Source organism: Zonotrichia leucophrys, chromosome 21, assembly GCF_028769735.1.
Source record: "Zonotrichia leucophrys gambelii isolate GWCS_2022_RI chromosome 21, RI_Zleu_2.0, whole genome shotgun sequence".
NCBI lineage: Eukaryota > Metazoa > Chordata > Aves > Passeriformes > Passerellidae > Zonotrichia > Zonotrichia leucophrys.
The window spans coordinates 5,504,817-5,524,251 of NC_088190.1; the positions used below are offsets into that span (position 1 = coordinate 5,504,817).

General features: G+C 63.4%; 2 protein-coding genes across 7 annotated transcripts; one reads left to right on the plus strand and one right to left on the minus strand.

The window, feature by feature from the left end:
• The first annotated feature begins 245 nt into the window (after window positions 1–245).
• RAP1GAP (RAP1 GTPase activating protein) lies at window positions 246–9,078 on the plus strand. Of its 4 annotated transcripts, none has more exons than XM_064730465.1 (22): window positions 246–386; window positions 2,103–2,179; window positions 2,265–2,307; window positions 2,418–2,456; window positions 2,548–2,733; window positions 3,521–3,615; window positions 3,691–3,769; window positions 3,856–3,909; window positions 3,989–4,072; window positions 4,150–4,250; window positions 4,327–4,456; window positions 4,873–5,028; window positions 5,104–5,175; window positions 5,270–5,356; window positions 6,092–6,229; window positions 6,925–6,993; window positions 7,073–7,182; window positions 7,277–7,348; window positions 8,120–8,213; window positions 8,291–8,372; window positions 8,452–8,519; window positions 8,597–9,078. In XM_064730465.1, the coding sequence occupies exons 3-22, from the start codon at window positions 2,269–2,271 to the stop codon at window positions 8,603–8,605; spliced, it is 1,764 nt and encodes a 587-aa protein (XP_064586535.1). In that variant the 5' UTR covers window positions 246–386; window positions 2,103–2,179; window positions 2,265–2,268; the 3' UTR covers window positions 8,606–9,078. The 4 variants fall into 4 exon arrangements, with proteins under 4 accessions (XP_064586535.1, XP_064586531.1, XP_064586533.1 ...); XM_064730461.1 differs by having other exon boundaries at window positions 290–386; window positions 2,003–2,179; window positions 2,260–2,307; XM_064730463.1 differs by having other exon boundaries at window positions 304–386; window positions 2,032–2,179.
• Window positions 9,079–10,787: 1,709 nt separating this feature from the next.
• Window positions 10,788–18,973, minus strand: ALPL (alkaline phosphatase, biomineralization associated). Of its 3 annotated transcripts, none has more exons than XM_064730742.1 (12): window positions 18,845–18,973; window positions 17,963–18,057; window positions 17,772–17,891; window positions 16,772–16,884; window positions 16,025–16,199; window positions 15,763–15,938; window positions 14,207–14,350; window positions 13,992–14,061; window positions 13,230–13,364; window positions 12,406–12,597; window positions 11,583–11,702; window positions 10,788–11,474 (listed from the first exon to the last, which is right to left on the minus strand). In XM_064730742.1, the coding sequence occupies exons 2-12, from the start codon at window positions 18,021–18,023 to the stop codon at window positions 11,218–11,220; spliced, it is 1,563 nt and encodes a 520-aa protein (XP_064586812.1). In that variant the 5' UTR covers window positions 18,024–18,057; window positions 18,845–18,973; the 3' UTR covers window positions 10,788–11,217. The 3 variants fall into 3 exon arrangements, with proteins under 3 accessions (XP_064586812.1, XP_064586813.1, XP_064586814.1); XM_064730743.1 differs by having other exon boundaries at window positions 11,071–11,474; window positions 18,872–18,957; XM_064730744.1 differs by having other exon boundaries at window positions 11,071–11,474; window positions 17,963–18,112; window positions 18,845–18,944.
• Window positions 18,974–19,435: the final 462 nt, after the last annotated feature.

Sequence of the window (19,435 nt, forward strand, 5' to 3'; positions counted from 1 at the left end):
ATGGGGATGGACCCGGGGGGACAGGGACACGTTTAGGGGGACAGGGACACGTTTAGGGGTCCCCCGGTGTGCGGGGCCCGGGGCGCTGGGGAAGGAGGGGACACCCCGGGGGTGACATCAGGGATGGAGCGGGGGATCCCCAGCTCCGGATCTCAGTTCCCGGTGCCGTTTCCCGGTGCCCGTGGCCGGCGGTTCGCTCCCGGTGCCCGTGGCCGTTCCCCGGTGCGGTGCCGGTTCCCGGTACCGGCTCCCGGTCCCGCCGCCCCCGGAGGGGCCGCCCCGCCCCGCCGCACGTGACGCTGCGCGGTGGCAGCGAGCGCCGGGGCCCCGCTCGGCTCCGCTCGGTACCGGCCCCGCTCCGGGACCGCCCGGCCCCGCCGCCCCCGGTAAGTGCCGCCCTGCGGGGCGCGGGCAGCGCGGTGCCCCCGGGGATCCCCAATGGGGATGTGCCCCCATCCCCGCCGCCGCACCGGGGGCTCCGTCCGCCCGTGACCTTCAGCGCTGCCGGTACCGGGGGAGGGGATGGGGGGGAACGCTCCGGGCCTGGGGGAAAAGAGCCGGGCTGGGGGCGGGGGCGGCGGGAGGAGCCCCCCATTGACCCCCCAAATGTCCCCTCCATAATTACACCCCACAACTTGCCCCCCACCCAACCTGCCCCCCCTCCCGGGTACCCCAAATCCTGCCCCCCTCTTTGCCCCCCATCGCCTCCTCCCCCTGTTCCAGTCTCCCCATTCTGACTCCCGTGTCCCCCAAAACCCAATCTCCCCCCCCACATCTCGAACATCTCCCCCCGGTGCTCCCTCCCCCTCCCGGGCCGGACCCCCCCGTGGGTGGGGGGGAGCGATGGGGGACCCCCCCAGGGTCGCCCCCAGCCCCGCGGGGTCACGCAGCGGCCCGGGGGGCGCACGGGGCCGGGTGGCGATGTCGCATTGGCACGGGGACAGCGGGTCACACCTTGCACGGGGCCGGGTCCCACCTGCGCCGGGCCGGGCTTGGCTGCGGGTGTGTTTGCACAGGGACGGGGCACACCTGCTGTGCTGGGGCTGGCTGTGCACGGGCACGGGGACATTGGCACCGATGTCCTGTTTGCACGGGGACGGTGACATTTGCACCAATGTCCTGTTTGCACGGGGACGGTGACACTTGCACCAATGTCCTGTTTGCACGGGGACGGTGACACTTGCACGAGGGTCCCTTTCGCACCAGGGACGCGCTTGCACGTCATTGTGTTTGCACAGGGCCGGGTCACACTTGCACCGGGGCTGTGTTTGATGGGGACAGGGCCATTTGCATGGGGCCGGTGGCGTTTGCACGAGAGCGGTCACATTGTCATGGGGACAGCGACATTTGCACGGGGCCGGTGACACCGGCACGGGAATGATCGCACCTGCACCGGGAGAGAGCCTGGGCAGGGGGTCGGTGGCACTGGCACGGCAATGACCGTGCTTGCACCGCGCCAGTGACAGTTCCACGAGGGGTTGGTGGCACTGGCTCGGGGTCAGTGACACTGGCGCGGGCGTGATCACATCTCACAGGGTGGGTGACACGGGCACGGGGTCGGTGACACCTCATGGGGTGGTGACACCTCACGGTGTCAGTGCCACTTTCTCGGGGTCGGTGTCACCTCCAGGGGCCGGTGCCATCTCCTGGGGTCGGTGCCACTTTCTCGAGGTTGGGGCCATCTCACATTGTCAGTACCACTGTCGCGGTGTCGGTGCCACCTCCTGGGGTCGGTGCCACTGTCGTGGGGTCGGTGCCACATTCTGGGGTCGGTGCCACCTCCCGGGCTCGGTGCCACTTTCCCGGTGTCGGTGCCACCCCCCGGTGCCGGTGCCACTGTCGCGGGGTCCCGGCGCTGTCCGTGGTGCTGCCCCGCGCCGCCGCCTCCCGCCGGCAGAGGGCGCCCTCCGGGGGTGGGGGGGGTGGGGCTGGGGGTGTCGGGGGGTCCCCACGCGGTGACCTCGCCCCGCCGCCCCCGCCCCGCTGGCCCCGGCACCCGCAGGGTGGCACTTGGCTCGCTGCCATCAGCAGTTGGCTCCAGGGGTAGCGCTGCTGGCCGAGCGTCCCCGAGAGGGGCTCTGGGGGAGCTCTCGTGTCCCCAGGGAGCGCCATGGGACCCCCTGGACGCCCTCACACCACCTAGACACGTCTCCAGCCAGCAGCACCTCCCGACCCCCAGGTAACACCCGAGGGTGCCCCCCACCCGTGGGTGCCCACCCAAGGCGGGCAGACAGGCACCCAGAGCCCCTCTCTCGGCAGGGCAGCAGGATGGCCCAGCAGCGCCATGCCATCCCCCCGCCTCTCAAGGTAGGTGTTGTTGGCACGGGGGGCACACGGCCAGCAGCGCCCTGGGGTGCCACCATGGGCATCACCCATCCCAGTGCCCACAGTGGCCGTCACCGCTCCGTGTCTTGCAGACGGAGGAGGATTACATCCCCTACCCCAGCGTGCACGAGGTAGGGCAGGGGGCTGAGGGGCTGAGGGGCAGTGCCAGGCTGGGCTGGGCTGGTGGGGTGCCCAAAGCACCCACCAAGGCTGTGGGCGCAGGTGCTGGGCCGGGAGGGGCCGTTCCCCCTCATCCTCCTGCCGCAGTTCGGGGGTTACTGGATTGAGGGCACCAACCACCAGCTGAGCGGGGCCCCCGACTCGCCCCCCACGCCCGTGCCCGGCACCCGGGCAAAGCTGGAGGGCAACCACACGGCCAAGATCTACCGCAAGCACTTCCTGGGCAAGGTGAGGCCCTGGGGCTCTGGGCTGGGGAATGTCCCATAGGTGTGGATGAGCAGGAGCTTGGAGACCCCATAAGTTCGGGTGTTCCTGGACGTGGGTGTGGTGTCCATGGGGGTGGGAGCCCCATGGGCCATGGACAGGGGGGCTCGTGGATGTGGGCATGGCAACAGTGCTTGGGGTGGGCTCTCCATGGGAATGGAAGGACATGGAGACCTCATGAACACAGGGGCTTCGGCATGTGGCTGCTTGTGGGCATGGGTTGGGTGGTGAGGAGGTGGGTGTTGGGTCTCCGTGGGCAGGAGAGCCCCTGGCACAGGTGCCCATGGACATGGGGGCTCCATAAGTTTGTGTGTCCATAGGACCTGGATGCCCCAAGGGGTGTGAGGGTCACTGAGGGCAGGTGCCCCATAGGTGGTACCTGTGGGTACAGGTGCTCATGGACACAGTTCTCCATGGAGATGGGATGGGATGGGATGGGATGGGATGGGATGGGATGGGATGGGATGGGATGGGATGGGTGCTTTTGGATGTGGGTATCCCATGGACACAGTTGTCCCATGGGTGCTCATGGGTCTGGATGTCCCACGGATGTGGGCGCTCATGGGCATGGGCGTCCTACAGATTTGGATGCTCATGGACATGGGTATCCCATGGCTGTGGGTGCTCATGGACACGGGTGTCCCATGGGTGTGGGTGCTCATGGGCCTGGGTGTCCCATGGGTGTTCATGGACACGGGTGTCCCATGGCATGAGTGCCCCCATCCTGAGCGCCCTTGGCTCCTTCCCCCAGGAGCATTTCAACTACTACTCCCTGGACCCGGCGCTGGGACACCTGGTGTTCTCGCTCAAGTACGACGAGCAGGAGCAGCTCCACCTGCTGCTGCGGTGAGCGGGGCTGGGGAGGCACCCATGGGAGCTGCCGGGCCTGGGGGCTGCCCTGACGCCCTCCTCGCCCTGCAGCACCCGTGCCCGCACCCTGCACGATGTGGTGCCCATCTCCTGCCTGGCCGAGTTCCCCAACGTGGTGCAGATGGCCAAGGTGGGTGCAGCCACCCCCTAGCAGCACCCATGGGTGCCCCCCAGCCCCGGGCCCCCCCAGGCAGCTCCCCTCTCTCCTTCCCACAGCTGGTGTGCGAGGACGTCAACGTGGATCGCTTCTACCCCGTGCTCTATCCCAAGGTGAACGGGCTGCAGGGAAGGGGCACCTGGGCACCCCTGGGTGCCCCTCCCCACCTTCTGACCCCTCCCCACCCCGCAGGCATCCCGCCTCATCCTCGCCTTCGATGAGCACGTGCTCAGCAACCACTTCAAATTTGGGGTCATCTACCAAAAACTGGGGCAGGTACGGGGCGGGGTGGGCGGGGGTCGGGGCGGGGGGAGTCCCTGGGTGGGTGCTGGCGCCCATCCCCACCCTCGCAGACCTCCGAGGAGGAGCTTTTCGGCACCACGGAGGAGAGCCCGGCCTTCGCCGAGTTCCTGGACGTGCTGGGCCAGCGGGTGCAGCTGCGGGACTTCAAGGGGTGCGTGAGGGGACGCCTGGTGGGGAAGGACCCGCTGGGTCAGGGTGCTGTCTCACCCACCCACTCACCCACGCAGGTTCCGAGGGGGGCTGGATGTGACCCACGGGCAGACGGGCAGCGAGTCCGTCTATTGCCACTTCCGTGACAAGGAGATCATGTTCCACGTCTCCACCAAGCTGCCCTACACCGAGGGGGACGCCCAGCAGGTGGGCACCCATGGGGGGTGAAAGGAGCGGGGGACACTTGGATGCTTGAGAGCAGGGGGTGGGAGGTGGTCCTGGGGCGTTTCTGTGGGGTGGAAGGGCTGTGGGGATGTCCCATGGAATGGAGGGGACTCGTGGGTCACCATGGGTGGTGTGGGTATCTGTGGGGCCCAGGAGATGGCAGGGCACTCATGGGTGTGGGGAAGCATCTTTGGGATGCAGAGGGCTGTTAAAGCACCCACGGGTGCTAGGAAGGAGCTGTGGGATGCAGAGGGCTGGTGGAGCACCCATGGGAGCTGGGGTGCATCTATGGGGCACAGGGGCTTTCATTCCTTTGATGCCCCTGGTGTGACCACCCTCTGTCCCTCGTGTCCTGCTGTGTCCCCCCGTGTCCCTCGGCACCCCACCTGTCCCCACAGCTGCAGCGGAAGCGCCACATCGGCAACGACATCGTGGCCATCGTCTTCCAGGACGAGAACACCCCGTTCGTCCCCGACATGATCGCCTCCAACTTCCTGCACGCCTTCGTGGTGGTGCAGCTGGAGCAGGGCGGCGCCCAGGGCACCCTCTACAAGGTACCCCCCGTGCCTCAGTGTCCCCGTGCCCGTGGGGGCCGCGGGGTGTCCCCGTCACCCCCTCACCCGCCGCAGGTCTCCGTCACCGCCCGTGACGATGTGCCCTTCTTCGGCCCGCCGCTGCCCGACCCCGCTGTCTTCAGGAAGGTGAGAGCCCGTGGGTGCCACTGGGGAGCCCCTGGGGACCCTCACCCACCCACCCACCCACCCACGGTGTCCCCGGGCCGCCCGCACCCCGCAGGGCCCCGAGTTCCAGGAGTTCCTGCTGACCAAGCTCATCAACGCCGAGTACGCCTGCTACCGCGCCGAGAAGTTCGCCAAGCTGGAGGTGCGGGCACAGGGTGTGGGCACGGGGCTGCGGGCACGGGGATGAGGGCACTGGGGGCACCCAGAGGGGCTGGGCACGCCGTGGGGCAGCACGGGGCGGTGGATGTGGGTGCCGTGGGTGCCGTGCCCGCTGTGGGCCCGCACACAGCGTGGGTGGGCAGGGGCTGGGTCCCCGTCTGGGCAGGGCGGTGGTGCCCGAGTAGGGGGTGTCTCATGGGGGGGAGCAGCAGAGCCGTGGGGAGGGGGTTGCGGGGGGCGGCCCCGCGTGGGTGCAGCCGTGCGGCGTGGGATGAGCTCGCGTGGGTGCAGCAGGGCAGGGGTGGGTGGCAGCGATGGGTGGGGGGCGCTGCGGGCGGCGTCGCGTGGGTGCAGCAGGGTGGGTGCTGGTCCTGCGTGGGTGGAGGCTGAGTGGTGTGGGGGTGGGCGTCTGGAACGACACAGCAGTGCGGGCTGGGTGTGGGCTGGGTACGGGGGTGGATGCGGGGCTGGGTGCAGGCTGGGTGGGGGTGGATGCGGGTTTTGTGCGGGCCGGGTGGTCTCGCGTGGGCGCAGCAGTGCGAGGCTGGGTGCTGGTTGGGTGCGGAGGTGGATGCAGGGCTGGGTGCGGAGGTGGATGCGGGGCTGTGTGCGGAGTTAGATGCGTGGTGGGTGCGGGGGTGGATGCGGGGCTGGGTACGGGTCTGTGTGCGGGCCGGGTGGTCTCGCGTGGGCGCAGCAGTGCGGGGCTGGCGCGCAGGAGCGGACGCGGGCGGCGCTGCTGGAGACGCTGCACGAGGAGCTGCAGGCGCGCAGCCAGGCCATGCTGGGGCTCAGCCCCGACGATGAGCGCCCCGACAACGGCGGCGCCGCCCCGGGCTTCTTCGAGTCCTTCAAGGTGGGCGCGGGGGTCCCGCAGTCCCTCACGCAGCGCTGCGGAGCCGGGTTCCCTCCCCGGGTTCCCTCCCCAGGTCCCCACCCAGGACATGCCTCCGGCACTGACCACGCCCCTGTATTGACCACTCCTCTTTACTGTGACCACGCCCTGGGCCTTGGCCCCGCCCCCTGCGCGCGCAGCCGATCTGCCGGGGTGTGGCTGCGGCCACGCCCACACCCTGGGTCCCGCCCCCTCACGGACGACAACCGCTCCGTGACCGCAAGCCCCGCCCCGATCCTCTAGAAGCCACGCCCATGTGGGCCACGCCCCTTCATCGGCACAAGCCCCGCCCAAATTGCTGGTCGCGCCCCGCGTCTTAAGCCCCGCCCCTTACTACAGGCCCCTCCTATCTCACCTTTGGCTCCGCCCCCCGGTACCCGGTTCCACTCCCGGTACCCGGTTCCATCTCGGTACCCGGTTCCATCTCGGTACCCGGCTTCCCCCGGTGACTGATACCCCCCGGTGCCCAGTGCCCCCCAGTACCCTCCCGTTACTCGGTTCAGCCCCCGGTTCCCGGTTCCCCCTCAGTACCCAGTTTCCCCTCCCGGTACCCGGTTCCCCACCGTGTCCGGTTCCCCCTCCGGTGCCCGTTTCCCCCCCGGTACCCGATTCCCCGCGCCCCGTGTCCCCGGTCACTGACCCGCTGCCGCCCTCAGTCGCTGCTGGTGCCCGGGAGCCGTCGGGGACGCCGCGGCAGCGCCATCGGGCTGGGCTCGGTGGAAGAGGTGGGTACCGGTACCTCGCTGTCCCCCCCCCGGTGTCCCCCCGGTCCCCGGTGTCCCCTCGGCTAACGGCGCCCCGCAGGCGCTGCTGGTGCCCGGGAAGAGCCCGTCACGGCGGCGGCCCGGCCCCCTCGGCTCCCGCCGCTCCAGCGCCATCGGCATCGAGAGCATCCAGGAGGCGCCGGCCGGCAGGTGAGCCCGGTACCGGCCCCGCCGCTGTCCCCTCCCGCTGTCACCTCCCGCTGTCACCTCCCGCTGTCACCTCACTGCCGTCGCCTCCCCGCAGGGACGGCCCCGCAGCCGCCGACGGCTCCAGCTCCACACACAGCTCCCCCGAGAGCCGCCGGAACCCCGACAGGTCCCGGGGCTGGCACCGGGATGGGGACACGGGGACAGGAGGGCACTGGGGGGGGGAATGTTTGGGGACTGGAGGACACTGGGATGGTGTGGCAACGGGACAGGGTGGCACCAGGATGGGGTGACTCCAGCACCAGGTGACACGGGGACTGGAGGACGCTGCGATGGCGCAGCTCAAGGACGGGGTGGCACCAGGATGGGGTGGCACAAAGATGGGCACTGGGACAAGTGAAGGTGACACAGGGACCGGAGGGATGGGACAGCAAAGGAATGCAGAGGGACAGAGTGGCGGCGGGGTGGGGTGGCACAGGGACAAGGTGGCACCAGGATGGCTGGCACAGGGCAGCATGGGAACACCAGAGGGACAAGGTGTCACAGGGACAGGCTCACCCAGGGGCTGAGTGGCACCGGGTCCGTATGTCGCAGGGACAAGGTGGCAGGGGGCTGCGGGGTGGCACTCGGGTAGCTTGCATGCAGGTTGGCATGAAGGTGGGTGGCACAGGGACACAAGGGACATGGGGACAGGATTGCACGGGGCTGGCACCTCCCAGGGCTGGGATGGGATGGGGTGGGGACAGGGTGCCACAGGGATGGGACATGCCGGGGCCAGGGTGACATGAGGATGCAGTGTCCCGGCCGGGGTGGTGTGGGGACAGGGTGTCCCGGGGCCAGCACAGCATCGCAGCGGGGCCACGGTGGTGGCCACGAGGCGCGGTGCCAGCCTGTTGTGGCCTTGGGGACCGTCCCTGGCCGTGGGGACTGTCCCTGGCAGGGCCGAGAAGCCGGAGCCGCCGGATTTCTCCCGCTCCTCCTCCAGCGCCAGCAGCTTCGGCAGCGCCGCGGAGGAGCCCGGCGAGCCGGGACGGGTACGGGGAGCCCGGGGTGGGGTCCGGGGGGGCACTTTGGGGTGGGCAGCACCCCCTGACCCCCTGTGCCCCCTCAGGAGAGCCGCTCGCCCTCGGGGAGCCACCGCGACGCCTTCACGGACACCCCCTGGCCGGATGAGCCCCCCGGGACCCCCCCAGGTAGCCCAGCACCCCCGGATCGGGGCACTGCAGGGCTGGGGGACCCTCGGGGTGCTCACGGTCCCCCCCTTTGCCCCAGGCCGCCGCCCGCCTGACTCCCCCTGCCCTGAGATCAAAATCCAGCTGGAGCAGCCCCCCCAGAACCCGGTGAGGCTTTGCCCCCTCCACCCGTGCAGAGTGGGGGTGCCCACCGTGGGGCGCCCCCACTGATGTCCCTCCCACAGGGCTCATAGTCACCCCCCCACCTGCGGGGGTGTCACTGCTTCACCCCCCTCTGTGTGCCACCCCCGTGCCAGGAGCTGAAGCCATCGTCCCCGGTGCAGGACTTGGGGGGGGGACCCCCAACAAAAATGGGGATGTGCCCCCCCCCCTCCCCACTCCAGACAATCTCTGTCACCCCAAAAACCCTTTGGGTGAGGGGGTGATGCACCACAAAGGGGCCCCCCCTCTGCCGTGACCCCAAAATGAGGAGTGGGTCCAACCCCAGCATCATCCCCTCCCCTAAAAAAAACAGAGGGGACTCAAATCCAGGGTAACCCCAAAGTGGAGCTCCCTCTCCCCCCCTTTATTTTAAGGGACAAAAGTTCCGGAATGTGCCGGAGGCTGGAACTGGGGGGAAGGGGGAGGAATATTTTTTCACACCCTCCCAAAACTGTGTTTGTGTTTCCCGTGAGTCCTGTATAAAATAAAGGTTTATTTATCGCTACACTGGGGGGCGTCTCCAATATCCCCAAAACCCCAAACATCAGTAAAAACACTCATTTTGGGGAGACATTTAGCCAAATATTGGGGTTTCACAGCAGCAAAGCCTTCCTTTGATGGTGCCTCTTTTTGGGGTGCTGTGAGTACCCCAAAATGTGCCAGGCAGTGCCCTCAGCCCCCCTCCCCGGTGCCTCTTTCAGCTCTGCTGGTCAGCCCGGCGTCAGGAGCAGCTTTTGGCCACGGCCCCGTGGCCAGCGGCGCCCTGCCAACCCCCCGGCCAAGGCAGAGTGGTTCCCACCCCCCCGAACCCCCAAAAACCACGCGGCACCCCGGGAGTGGTTAAACATAGCCCGGGTTCTGGGAAGCGCCAGCAGCCGGCCCCGCTCGGGAGCTGGCACTGCCTGGGGGGCAAAGGGGGGGTCAGAGACCCCCAAATCCTGCCCTGATGGGGTTAGAGCCCCCCAAATCTTACCCTGCAGGGTCAGAGCCCCCCAAATCCTGTTCTGATGGGATTAGAGCCCCCCAAATCCTCTTCTGATGGGGTCAGAGACCCCCCCCAATCCAGCCCTGCCAGGGTCAGAGCCCCACTAATCCTGTTCTGATGGGGTTAGAGACCCCCAAATCCTAGTCAGAGCTCCCCCAAATCCAGCCCTGCTGGGATTAAAGCCCCCCAAATCCTGCTCTGCCAGGGTCAGAGCCCCCCAAATCCTGCCCTGCCAGGGTTAGCGCCCCCAAAATCCAACCCTACTGGGGTCAGAGCCGCCCAAATCCTGCCCTGCTGAGGTCAGAATCCCCCAAATCCTGCCCTGCCAGGGTTAGAGACCCCCAACTCCAGCCCTGCCTGGGTCAGAACCCCCCAAATCCAGCCCTGCTGGGGTCAGCACCTCCACCCGCTCTGCAGGATCCTGGTTAATGAGGAACTGAGCCTTTAATTATAAAACTGGTGAATGAATGAAAAATGAGGGAGGGGTTCAGGGGCTTTGGGGGGGATTTGGAGGAGGCAGGGCAGTGTTTTCCCAGCCATCTGCACAAGCACAGGAGCTCAGGGGCACCGTGGGACCTCTGCCCGTGCCAGGGGTCATTTGCACAAGCCCAGGCACTCGGGCACGTGTTTGCACTGCACATTTTCACTGTGTGTCACTCACAGTGACAGTCACACGTGCACGGTGCCTCTTGTACATGGTGACATCTGCACGTGTGCAGGGCACTAGGCACAGTGACATCTCGGTGACATTTGCACACACAGAGGGCACCTTTTGCTCGGCTCAGGCGGTGTCTGCAAGGGCACAGTGGCACTGGCACGGCGACATTTACGTGTGCAAGGCACTGTTACCCACTTGCGCGGTGACACTGGCACAAGCACAGTGACATTTGCGTGTGCAAGGCACTGTTGCCCACTTGCACGGTGACATTGGCACAAGCACAGTGACATTTGCCCCCTCCCAGCACCCTTTGCCCACCCAGTGTCGCTCCCAGCCCCCCTCCAGCTGCACAAACCCTTTCCCCTTGTGACCCCACCCACTAATTATCCCCCTAATTACCTCGCCCCAAAGAAGAGGGCATGCCCAAGGGCGTCCCACCCCTCACATCCAGCTTTGCAGCCTTTACCCCCCTTCCACAATCCCAGCCCCTCCCAAATCCCTCCCGGGGCAGCAAATTGCTTTAACCCCAAGAATTTTAAAGCAAAATAAATCACTGAGGAGACAACAAAACCCAAGTTTAGGGACAAATTAACCCGATGAGTTAATTTTTTTTCCCATCTTCGTGTGGTCCCTGGCTCCTCCACGCATGTGACGAGCTGGGCACCAGGGTCAGTCCTCAGCCAAGGGACCACAGAGGCATTTTGGGACCCAGCCCCACGGCGTTTCTCTCAAAGAGGGGGTTTTATCCGCCGAGGCTCCAGCTGCCATCCCAAATCCCGCAGTGGGTTTGGGATAGGCCAGGGAACGCTGCTAATTATAGGGAAGGAACCATGTATTTACAGAGGCAGCTCCCAGCACCAAACCACCGGCGGCTGCTTTTGCTCCGCTGAGTCTCTCTGTTCTCTCTCTCTCCTCTTTCCCGGGCGCTGCTGTCCACAGAAAAATAAAAAGGGGGGATGAATTAAAAATAAATCCCCCCTCGGTGATTTGCGAGAGGCACTTTAGCAGAGGAGGAGGAGGAGGAGGAGGCCGAGGAAGGGCAGGAGGAGCGGGGTGGCGGGGTGGGCAGCAGCGTTGCAGTGGCCTCGGTTGGAGCCGATGCAGGCGGCGTAGGCCATGGCGTGGGGGATGTAGTTCTGCTCGTGCACGCCGTGCAGCAGGTGGGCCATGGGCCCGCGGGCGAACACGGCCACGTCCTCGCCGCCGTGGGTCTCCTGCCGCAGCGGCACGGCCGACTGCGCCTGGTAGTCAGCGTGGGCTGCGGGCACAAGTGAGAATCGTTTAAGAACCCAGCAGAAGTGAGAATTGTTTAAGAACCCAGCTCGTTTTGGCCCAAGCTGGGCTGATTTTCAAGGGGTTTACGCACCGAAATCCACGGCAGAGACGTTTTCCCGCTCGCCTGCCACGATTTTATAGCCGGGGCCGTTGCCGTAGAGGATGGAGGTGAAGGGTTTGCGATCCACGTCGCTCTGCATCGGGGCCAGACCTGGTGGTGGCGCACGGTCAGCAGGACGGGATCCCCCCATGGTGTCCCCCAGCTGTCCCTGGGTTGTACCCCAGCTGTCCCCAGGGTGTCCCCGGGGTGTTCCCCAGCTGTCCCCAGGGTGTCCCCAAATTGTTCCCAGAGTGTCCCCCAGCTGTCCCTGGGGTGTCCCCCAGCTGTCCTAACAGTGTCCCTCAGCAGTCCCCACAGCGTCCCCAAGCTGTCCCCAGGGTGTCCCTGAGTTGTCCTCAGGGTGTCCCTCAGCAGTCCCCATGGTGTCCCCCCAGTGTCCCCATGGTGTCCCCCCAGCTGTCCCCAGGGTGTGCCCCAGCTGTCCTCAGGGTGTCCATCAGCAGTCCCCATGGTGTCCCCAAGCTTTCCCCACAGTGACCCCATGGTGTCCCCCCAGCTGTCCCCAGGATGTGCCCCAGCTGTCCCTGGGGTGTCCCCAAGCTGTCCCTGGGGTATCTCCAGGTTGTCCCCCGGGTGTCCCCCAGCTGTCCCTGGGGTGTCCCCAGGCTGTCCCCAGTGTGTCTCTCAGCTGTCCCAAAGGTGTCTCTGGGCTGTCTCCGAGCTGTCCCCAGGGTGTCCCCCAGCTGTCTGTGGAGTGTCCCCGAGCTGTCCCTGGGTTATTCCCAATCTGTCCCTGGTGTGTCCCCCAGCTGTCCCCCAGCTGTCCCCAGCGCCCTGGCCGGGCAGGGCTCACCAAAGATGGGGTTCCCTCGGGGGGTGTAGCCTCCGAAGGTGAACACGTGTGAGTGGTCGGCGGTGACGACGCTGAGCGTGTCCTGGGTGGACGTGAGGCGCGTGGCCAGCCCGATGGCCCTGTCCAGCTCCACGGCCTCGTGCAGCGCCTGCTTCGCCTTCCCCTCGTGGTGCCCGTGGTCGATGCGGCCGCCTGCGGAACCGGGCACCGCTCGGCATTGCCCTCCTCTTCCCAGCCTTGCAAACCCCTTTATTCCCTTCCTGTGTCCTCTCCTCACCCCATTTATCCCCCCTTTTTACATCCCACACCCTCCCTCTTGCATGCCAGCCCCTTGATGCCTCCTTCTCATCCCCCTACCCTCTATCTGTTTTAGCACTCCACCTTCACCGCTTTTATCCTTCCCTTTTTTGCACCTTCACTGCCCCTGTTACCCCTCTTTTTGCATCCCCCCATATCCCCTTTATCTGTCACTTGTGTGTCCCCCACCACCCCTTTATCCTTCCTCCCTGTCATCCCCTTTTTCTGCACTCTCATCTCCCTGTTATCCTCCCTTTATGCACCAGCACCTTAAATCCCTGTTTTTGTTCTTTCATCACTCCCTTTATCATCCTTGTCCATCTTCCCATCCTCACTTTTTGTACCTCCCCTTCATCCAATTCCCCACCTTTTTGCACCCTCTTTTGCACCCCATCACCCCCTTTTTCCTCTCCTTTTTGTATCTCTATCACCCATTTTCTTCTCCTCTTGCACTCTTCTTTTATAGAATCCCCCCATTTTTGCACCCCCATTGTCCCCCATTTCTGCACCCCCACGAACTCCCCCACCTTCAACCAGCAGGAAGAACCCTCGGGGGTTTTTCTGGAGCATCCTGATGGCCACGGACACCATCTCGCTGAGGGACGGGTCTGTATCGTTGTTCCTGTCCAGCTCGTACATCATGTCCCCTGGCTCGAAGAGGCCTGGGGACAGGGACACTGCTGGAGACATCCTTTTCCACCAAAAGAAAAAAGGGGGGCCAAATCCTGCTCCTTGTGCTGACTCAAGTGTTTCACACACCGCTGGATTCAGGAAGATTAGATAGAAGCCGGACAATCCCAGCCCTTCCTTCCTCCTGCCCTGCTGGATTCCACATTCCAGTTGGGATGGGAATTTCACTGCTGACAAAAGAACTGCATCCCTAGGAGGGAGATGTGTCCCAGGGTGGGAGCAGCAGCATCTTTGGGGGTGTAACATTGTCTTTGGTGGGCAGCACATCCTTGAGGGCACACCAGGATGGGGCACCAGCATTTCCAGGGAAATTGCAGCCTCTTTGGGAGGTGGCAGCAGGAGCAACACCCTTGGGGGTGTAACAGCATCCCTTTGGGGTATCAGCATCCCCAGGGGAGGTAACAGGATCGTTTGGGGGGTACCAGCATCCCCAAGGGAATAGAACCATGTTTGGGGGCTACCAGCACGTCCAGGACAGGGCACCACCATCCCTTGGAGGATAACTGCCCACTGCAGCTGCCCCAGCAGCCCAGGACAGGACAGGGGTCCCCCTAAAGCACCCAGCTGATGCCAGGGCACCCGTGGGTGCAGGGACTCACCCAGCAGGAAGTCAACACGGGTGAGGTTGAGCGCCAGCAGCCCTCGCCGGTGCCACACGTACTCAGCAACCTGGGGACAGGGGACAGGCATTGTCACCTCTCCATTGCTTCTGCCATCCCTGGGATGCTCCCCAAGGTATTCCAGCCCTAGGAATGGCTCTGCAGGGTTACAGGGGGGTGATGTGTGTGCACCCCAACCCCAGAGTCCCTGTCACCTTGCCGCGGGGCTTGGCCTCCCGCCACGCCTGCACCAGGTTCCGGCCGTCCAGGCGGGTGCCCCGCTGCTTCTCCTCGTGGGGATACTCCACATCACTGGCATTTCTGGGGTACATATATTTCCGCCCTCCACCCAGGATCACCTGCAAAAGAGGGGTGGAAATGTAGTTTTAAATATTTTAAAATTATTTTTAATCTCCCCCTCCAGCTGGAGTTTAATAGAGGAAGACCCCAAAGGGGCGGAGTGGGATGTCCAGGAAAGCCCTGCAGTTGTGGGCAAAAACACCCGAGGAATTTCACCTCGCTCAAAATAACTCCGAATATCTCCCTATTAATTAAAACCCAGGACAAAAATAACCATTTCCAGCAGGGATTTGGCTTTTTGAATATTTTTTCCCCAATCTGTGGGAAGGATGCTCCACATTGGGATCCCCACATGAACCCGCTGGGATGGAGCCCCATCCCGCGGCTCTCCCTGTTTGCTTTGGAGCCTGATTTATTTGGCCTCTGTTATTTATAACCAAGCAGAGATTTTATGGTTTTTTTGTATTTTTTCCCCCTTTCTCTGTGTAGAAGGTGAATTATAAAGCTGCAAAACACCAACGCCAAAATTATTAACAAAAAAGAAGGGAAAAAAAGTCTTTTCCCCACTATATAATTATTTCCAGCCTGGGACAGAGTTAAAATTATATTAAAGGGAAAAAAACACAGCAAAAGAGGCTATTAAAGAGCTAAATAACAGGCTGGGATGTTTTGCTTTGGGGCTATTTTGAAGGACAGAAGAAGATTTATTTACAGTGCTGAATTTCTGCATAAATCCACAGTAAGGAGCAGAACTTGGGGAAAAAGGAAGAATTTTGGGTCTGGGAAGTATGGGAAGGGAGGAGGCTAAGATGGATTTGTGGGGCTTGATCCTACAGGTGCTTATGTTCCAAAATCTATGTCTGAATTTCCTGGTCCCCATGTCCACCTGAAAGTGCTGGTATCGCATCTATGGTGGTCCTGGTCCCATATTTGATGAGGGTCCCAACTCTGTACCCATGGGTGGTCCTGGTTCTGCATCCATGGGTGGTCCCAGCCTACCATTGTATTGAGGTTCCAGCTTTGCACCCATTGGTGGTCCTGGCCCCATATCCACCCACAACCCTGGTTCTGCAACCATGGCTGCTCTCAGCCTCACATTTGCAGGGGTGGGGCTTGTCTTGTACCCACTCACAGTCCTGACCCTGCACCCCTTGGTGGTTCCAACCCAGCATCTCCTGGGAGTCCTGGCTCTTCAACCACTGGTGGTTCCAACCCAGCATCTCCTGGGAATCCTGGCTCTTCAACCAGTGGTGGTTCCAGCCCAGCATCTCCTGGGAGTCCTGGCTCTTCAACCAGTGGTGGTTCCAACCCAGCATCTCCTGGGAATCCTGGCTCTTCAGCCACTGGTGGTCCTGGTCCCACATCTATCCACAGCCCTGTCCCCACCCTTGGGTGGCTCCAACCCGCACCCCAGCTGTCCTGGTCCCATCCCCCTGCCTGTAGGGCACATTCCTGGTGTCCTGATCCCTACCTCGATGTCAGGGATGTTCTCCACCAGCTGCCGGGCGATGTCCTTGCAGCCCCCCTCCAGGGCGTCCGGGGGCATCTCCCCATCCGAGTACCAGTCGCGGTTGGCAGAGTGGGCGTAGGCGGCGCTGGGCGTGGCGTGGGTCACGCGCGTGGTGGTGACGATGCCCACGGCTTTGCCTGCACCACCAGTTCAGGGGATAACGGTGAGAACACCCCCAAACCGCCCGCTGGAGCTCCTGCCCAGGAGTGTCTCCGTCCCTCACCTGCCTCCTTGGCCCAGCGGAGGATGGAGGTCACCTCCTGGCCCTTGGTGGTGTTGCAGCGGTCCCGGGTGACGCCGGCGCTGACCCCCAGTGTCCCCTCGTTGGCTTTGACACCGCAGAGGTAGGCAGTGGCCGTGCCTGCGCTGTCGGGCACCTGGGCGTTGGTGTTGTAGGTCTGGAAGGTGGGAGATGGATAAACCCCGTCGTTATCACCACCATCATTGTGTTCAACACCCCCAGTGCCACTGACAGCACCATTCCCACCCTGGGGCTTCCCTCCCTGAGCTGTTTGGCTGCACCAGACCCCCATCCCACCTGTGTCCCCTCTTTTTGCCCTTTGCCCCCCGTTTCACCCCTGCTCCCTCCACCGTGGAGGCACATCCCCCCCTCACTGCATTTTGCTGCTTTTAGCCTTTTTTCAGTCCATCTTTTGGCAAGGAGATGGAAGCCACTGCCACGGGCATCCCCACGGGGTGAGCTGAGGTGGCTGCTGGCTTCCAATTTAATTATTATTTTAAAATGTTTTGTTCAGCAAAACGAGCCCGGCAAGAAGCAGGGGGGTCCCGTGGTGGCGTCCCGCAGCCGGCGGGCTCCTCCTGTCCCCTCCCCGTTCCCACGGCCGGCCCCTGGCACGGCCAGCGGGCACCGGAGCCAGCTGCCTTCGCCCGCCCCTGACCTAATTTCAGCTCGGTCGATGCCTCCCGCCCGTGGCCTTGCGGTGGGTGCCGCGTCCCCGTGGGGGCTCACCTTGGCCAGGGCCACGAAGGGGAACTTGTCCATCTCCAGCAGGCTCTCCTCGCCCTGCCCGTGCAGCTGCCCTTTGAGGATGCGGGCGGCCGTGACCGTGGAGACGCCCATGCCTGCGGGACAGTGTCAGCCGCGCAAACCCCGCGCGAACCCCGCTCATCTCCACTCAGCCTGATGTCCAGTTTATCCCATCGCTCAGCTCATCGCAGCAACCAATTTTTGCAAGCCCAGTTTATTGTGCAGCCAGTTTATCCCAGCTCCCAGTTTATCCCAGTAGCCACTTCTCATTGCAAAGCAAGTTTATCCCAGCTCCCAGTTTATTGCAACACCCGACTTTTTGCAAATCCAATTCATTCCAGCACACGGTTTATCCCAGCACCCACTTCATTGTAATCCCAGTTTATGCCAGCATTCAAATGATGGCAAAACCAATTTACCTGAGCACCCAATTCTTTGCCAGTTCAGTTTATCCCTGCACCAGGTTACTGCAATCCCAGTTCATTGCAGCACCCAGCTCATGCCAGCACCCATTTTTTTGCAACCCAGTTCACCCTGGCACCCAATATTCATTGCAAACCCAGCTTATTGCAGCACTCAACTTACTCTAAATCCAGTTCATACCAGCACCCAGTTTACCCCAGCACCCACCTTAACACAAACCCAAACTAATTGCAGCAACCAATATTTTTTGCAAATCCAGTTTATCCAGCACCCACAAAATAAATTGAGTTTACTGTAAACTCAATTTACCATAGCACCCATTTTTTTGTAAATCCAGTTCGTTGCAGCACCCAGTTCACCCCAGAACAGATCTTTTTAAAAACCCTGTTCACACCAGCACCCAACTTACAGAAATCCCAGTTTATCCCAGAACACAACTCACCACAGCACCGATTTTTCCACAACACCCAATGTGCCAAAGCCTCAGTTTATCCCAGCACCCACTTTATCCCCCCACTTCATGCACCGCCCCGGGGTGGGTGCTGCCCTCCCATCTCACCGTCCCCCAGGAACAGGATGAGGTTCTTGGCCACGTTCTGGTTGAGGCGCTGGAGCCGCAGCGCGTTCCTCAAGGTCTCCTGTGCCTGCCGCCGCCAGTACTCGGGGTCCTTCTCCCTCTCTGTGGGGGAACGGGCTCATAGCACCCCACAGCACAGCTTTTGGGGGGCTGTCCCCCCAAACCTCACCTACCCGGGACCAGCGATGCCGAGCAGAGCTGGGCGAGGAGGAGGAGGACGAGCAGAGCCTTCATCCTGCGGTGCTGAGCGGGTGCTGCCAGGAGAGAGCTGCAAAGAGGGTGGCACCCGCTTGTGCCTCAGTTTCCCCGCTGAGAACTTTGCCCTGGGGTCAGCCAAGCGAGGACGGAAAGAAATGTCCCCTCCGATGTGACGCCCCTGGGGACATGCCAGCACCCCCCACCCCGCGCCTCACTGGCCATCAGTTCCATGAGGTGTCACCTCACTGTCACCAACGGATGGCCCCTGTGGCACAGTGAGGTCCCCATCACATGGCCATGTCCCCATCACATGTGTGGTCCCCTTCCATGCCCGTGTCCCCATCATGCTCTTGTGCACCTCTCATGTGTCCCTGTCACCTCTGTGTTCCCATGCCACATCCATGTCTCCACATCACATCTCCAGTCCCATCACACACCCGTGTCCCCACCACGTCCCCTGTGTGTGTGCCATGTCCCTAATGTCCCCATCCCACACCCCTGTCCCCATCCCTATCACACACCTGCGTCTCAGTTGCATTTCTGTCCCTGCTGTGCACCCACGTCCCCACATGACCGTGTCCCATGACACATCCATGTCCTCGCTGCACACCCGTGTCCCCATCCCGTGGCTTTGTGCCCGCCACACGCTGTGGCCCCACTGCATGTCTGTGTCCCTGTTGCACACCCAGGTCCCTGTAGCATCTCCGTGTCCCCGTTGTCCCCACCACGCTCCCGTGTCCCCATGGCACTCTCTGTCCCCATCACCCGCACATCCCCTCCCCTCCGCCGCACGCCCCCTCCCCGGAGAGCCTCCCTCCGTGCCCCGGGATGGCAGCGGTGCCCCCGGGGCTCCTTACCGGGGGTGGGGGCTGTCACACTCGTACCCGCACTAACTTGGGTCCCTACACCCACGTCCCTCTGGGCGGCGGGAGGAGGCCGGGCCGGGGGGACCGCGAGCCCTTAAATCCCCCCGCACCCGGCCTTCGCCTCCTCCTCCTCCTCCCCTTCCTCCACCCTCCCCCTGCTGCCAGCAAGGGGGGGCGGGAGGAGAAAAGGCCACAACTGGGCTTACTGGTGCCCTCTGCCGGGTTATACTGGGAGGACTGGGAGGACTGGGGAGCACCAAGCCTGGCTACAAGTGCTGAGCAACCCTCCCCCTCTTCACACGCGGGAGTTTGGGGTGCCTCTTGGCGGGGTGGATGTGTGCTTTGCCGGATTTTGCATTATTTTCACCCAAACTATTCTAGCTGCACCAGCGAGGGGTTGGGGTGGGGGTGATGGAGATGAATGGGGTCTCCCTGCCTCAGTTTCCCCGCACGGGCTCCTGCAGCAGCCCACGAGAGATCCCTGGTGGGATCCCGCGGCATTGCTGTCGGCCCCACAATAAACACGGCGTGGTGACGAGGGCGGGGGTGACTCCCAGCCCTGCCTCAGTTTCCCCGTGCCGT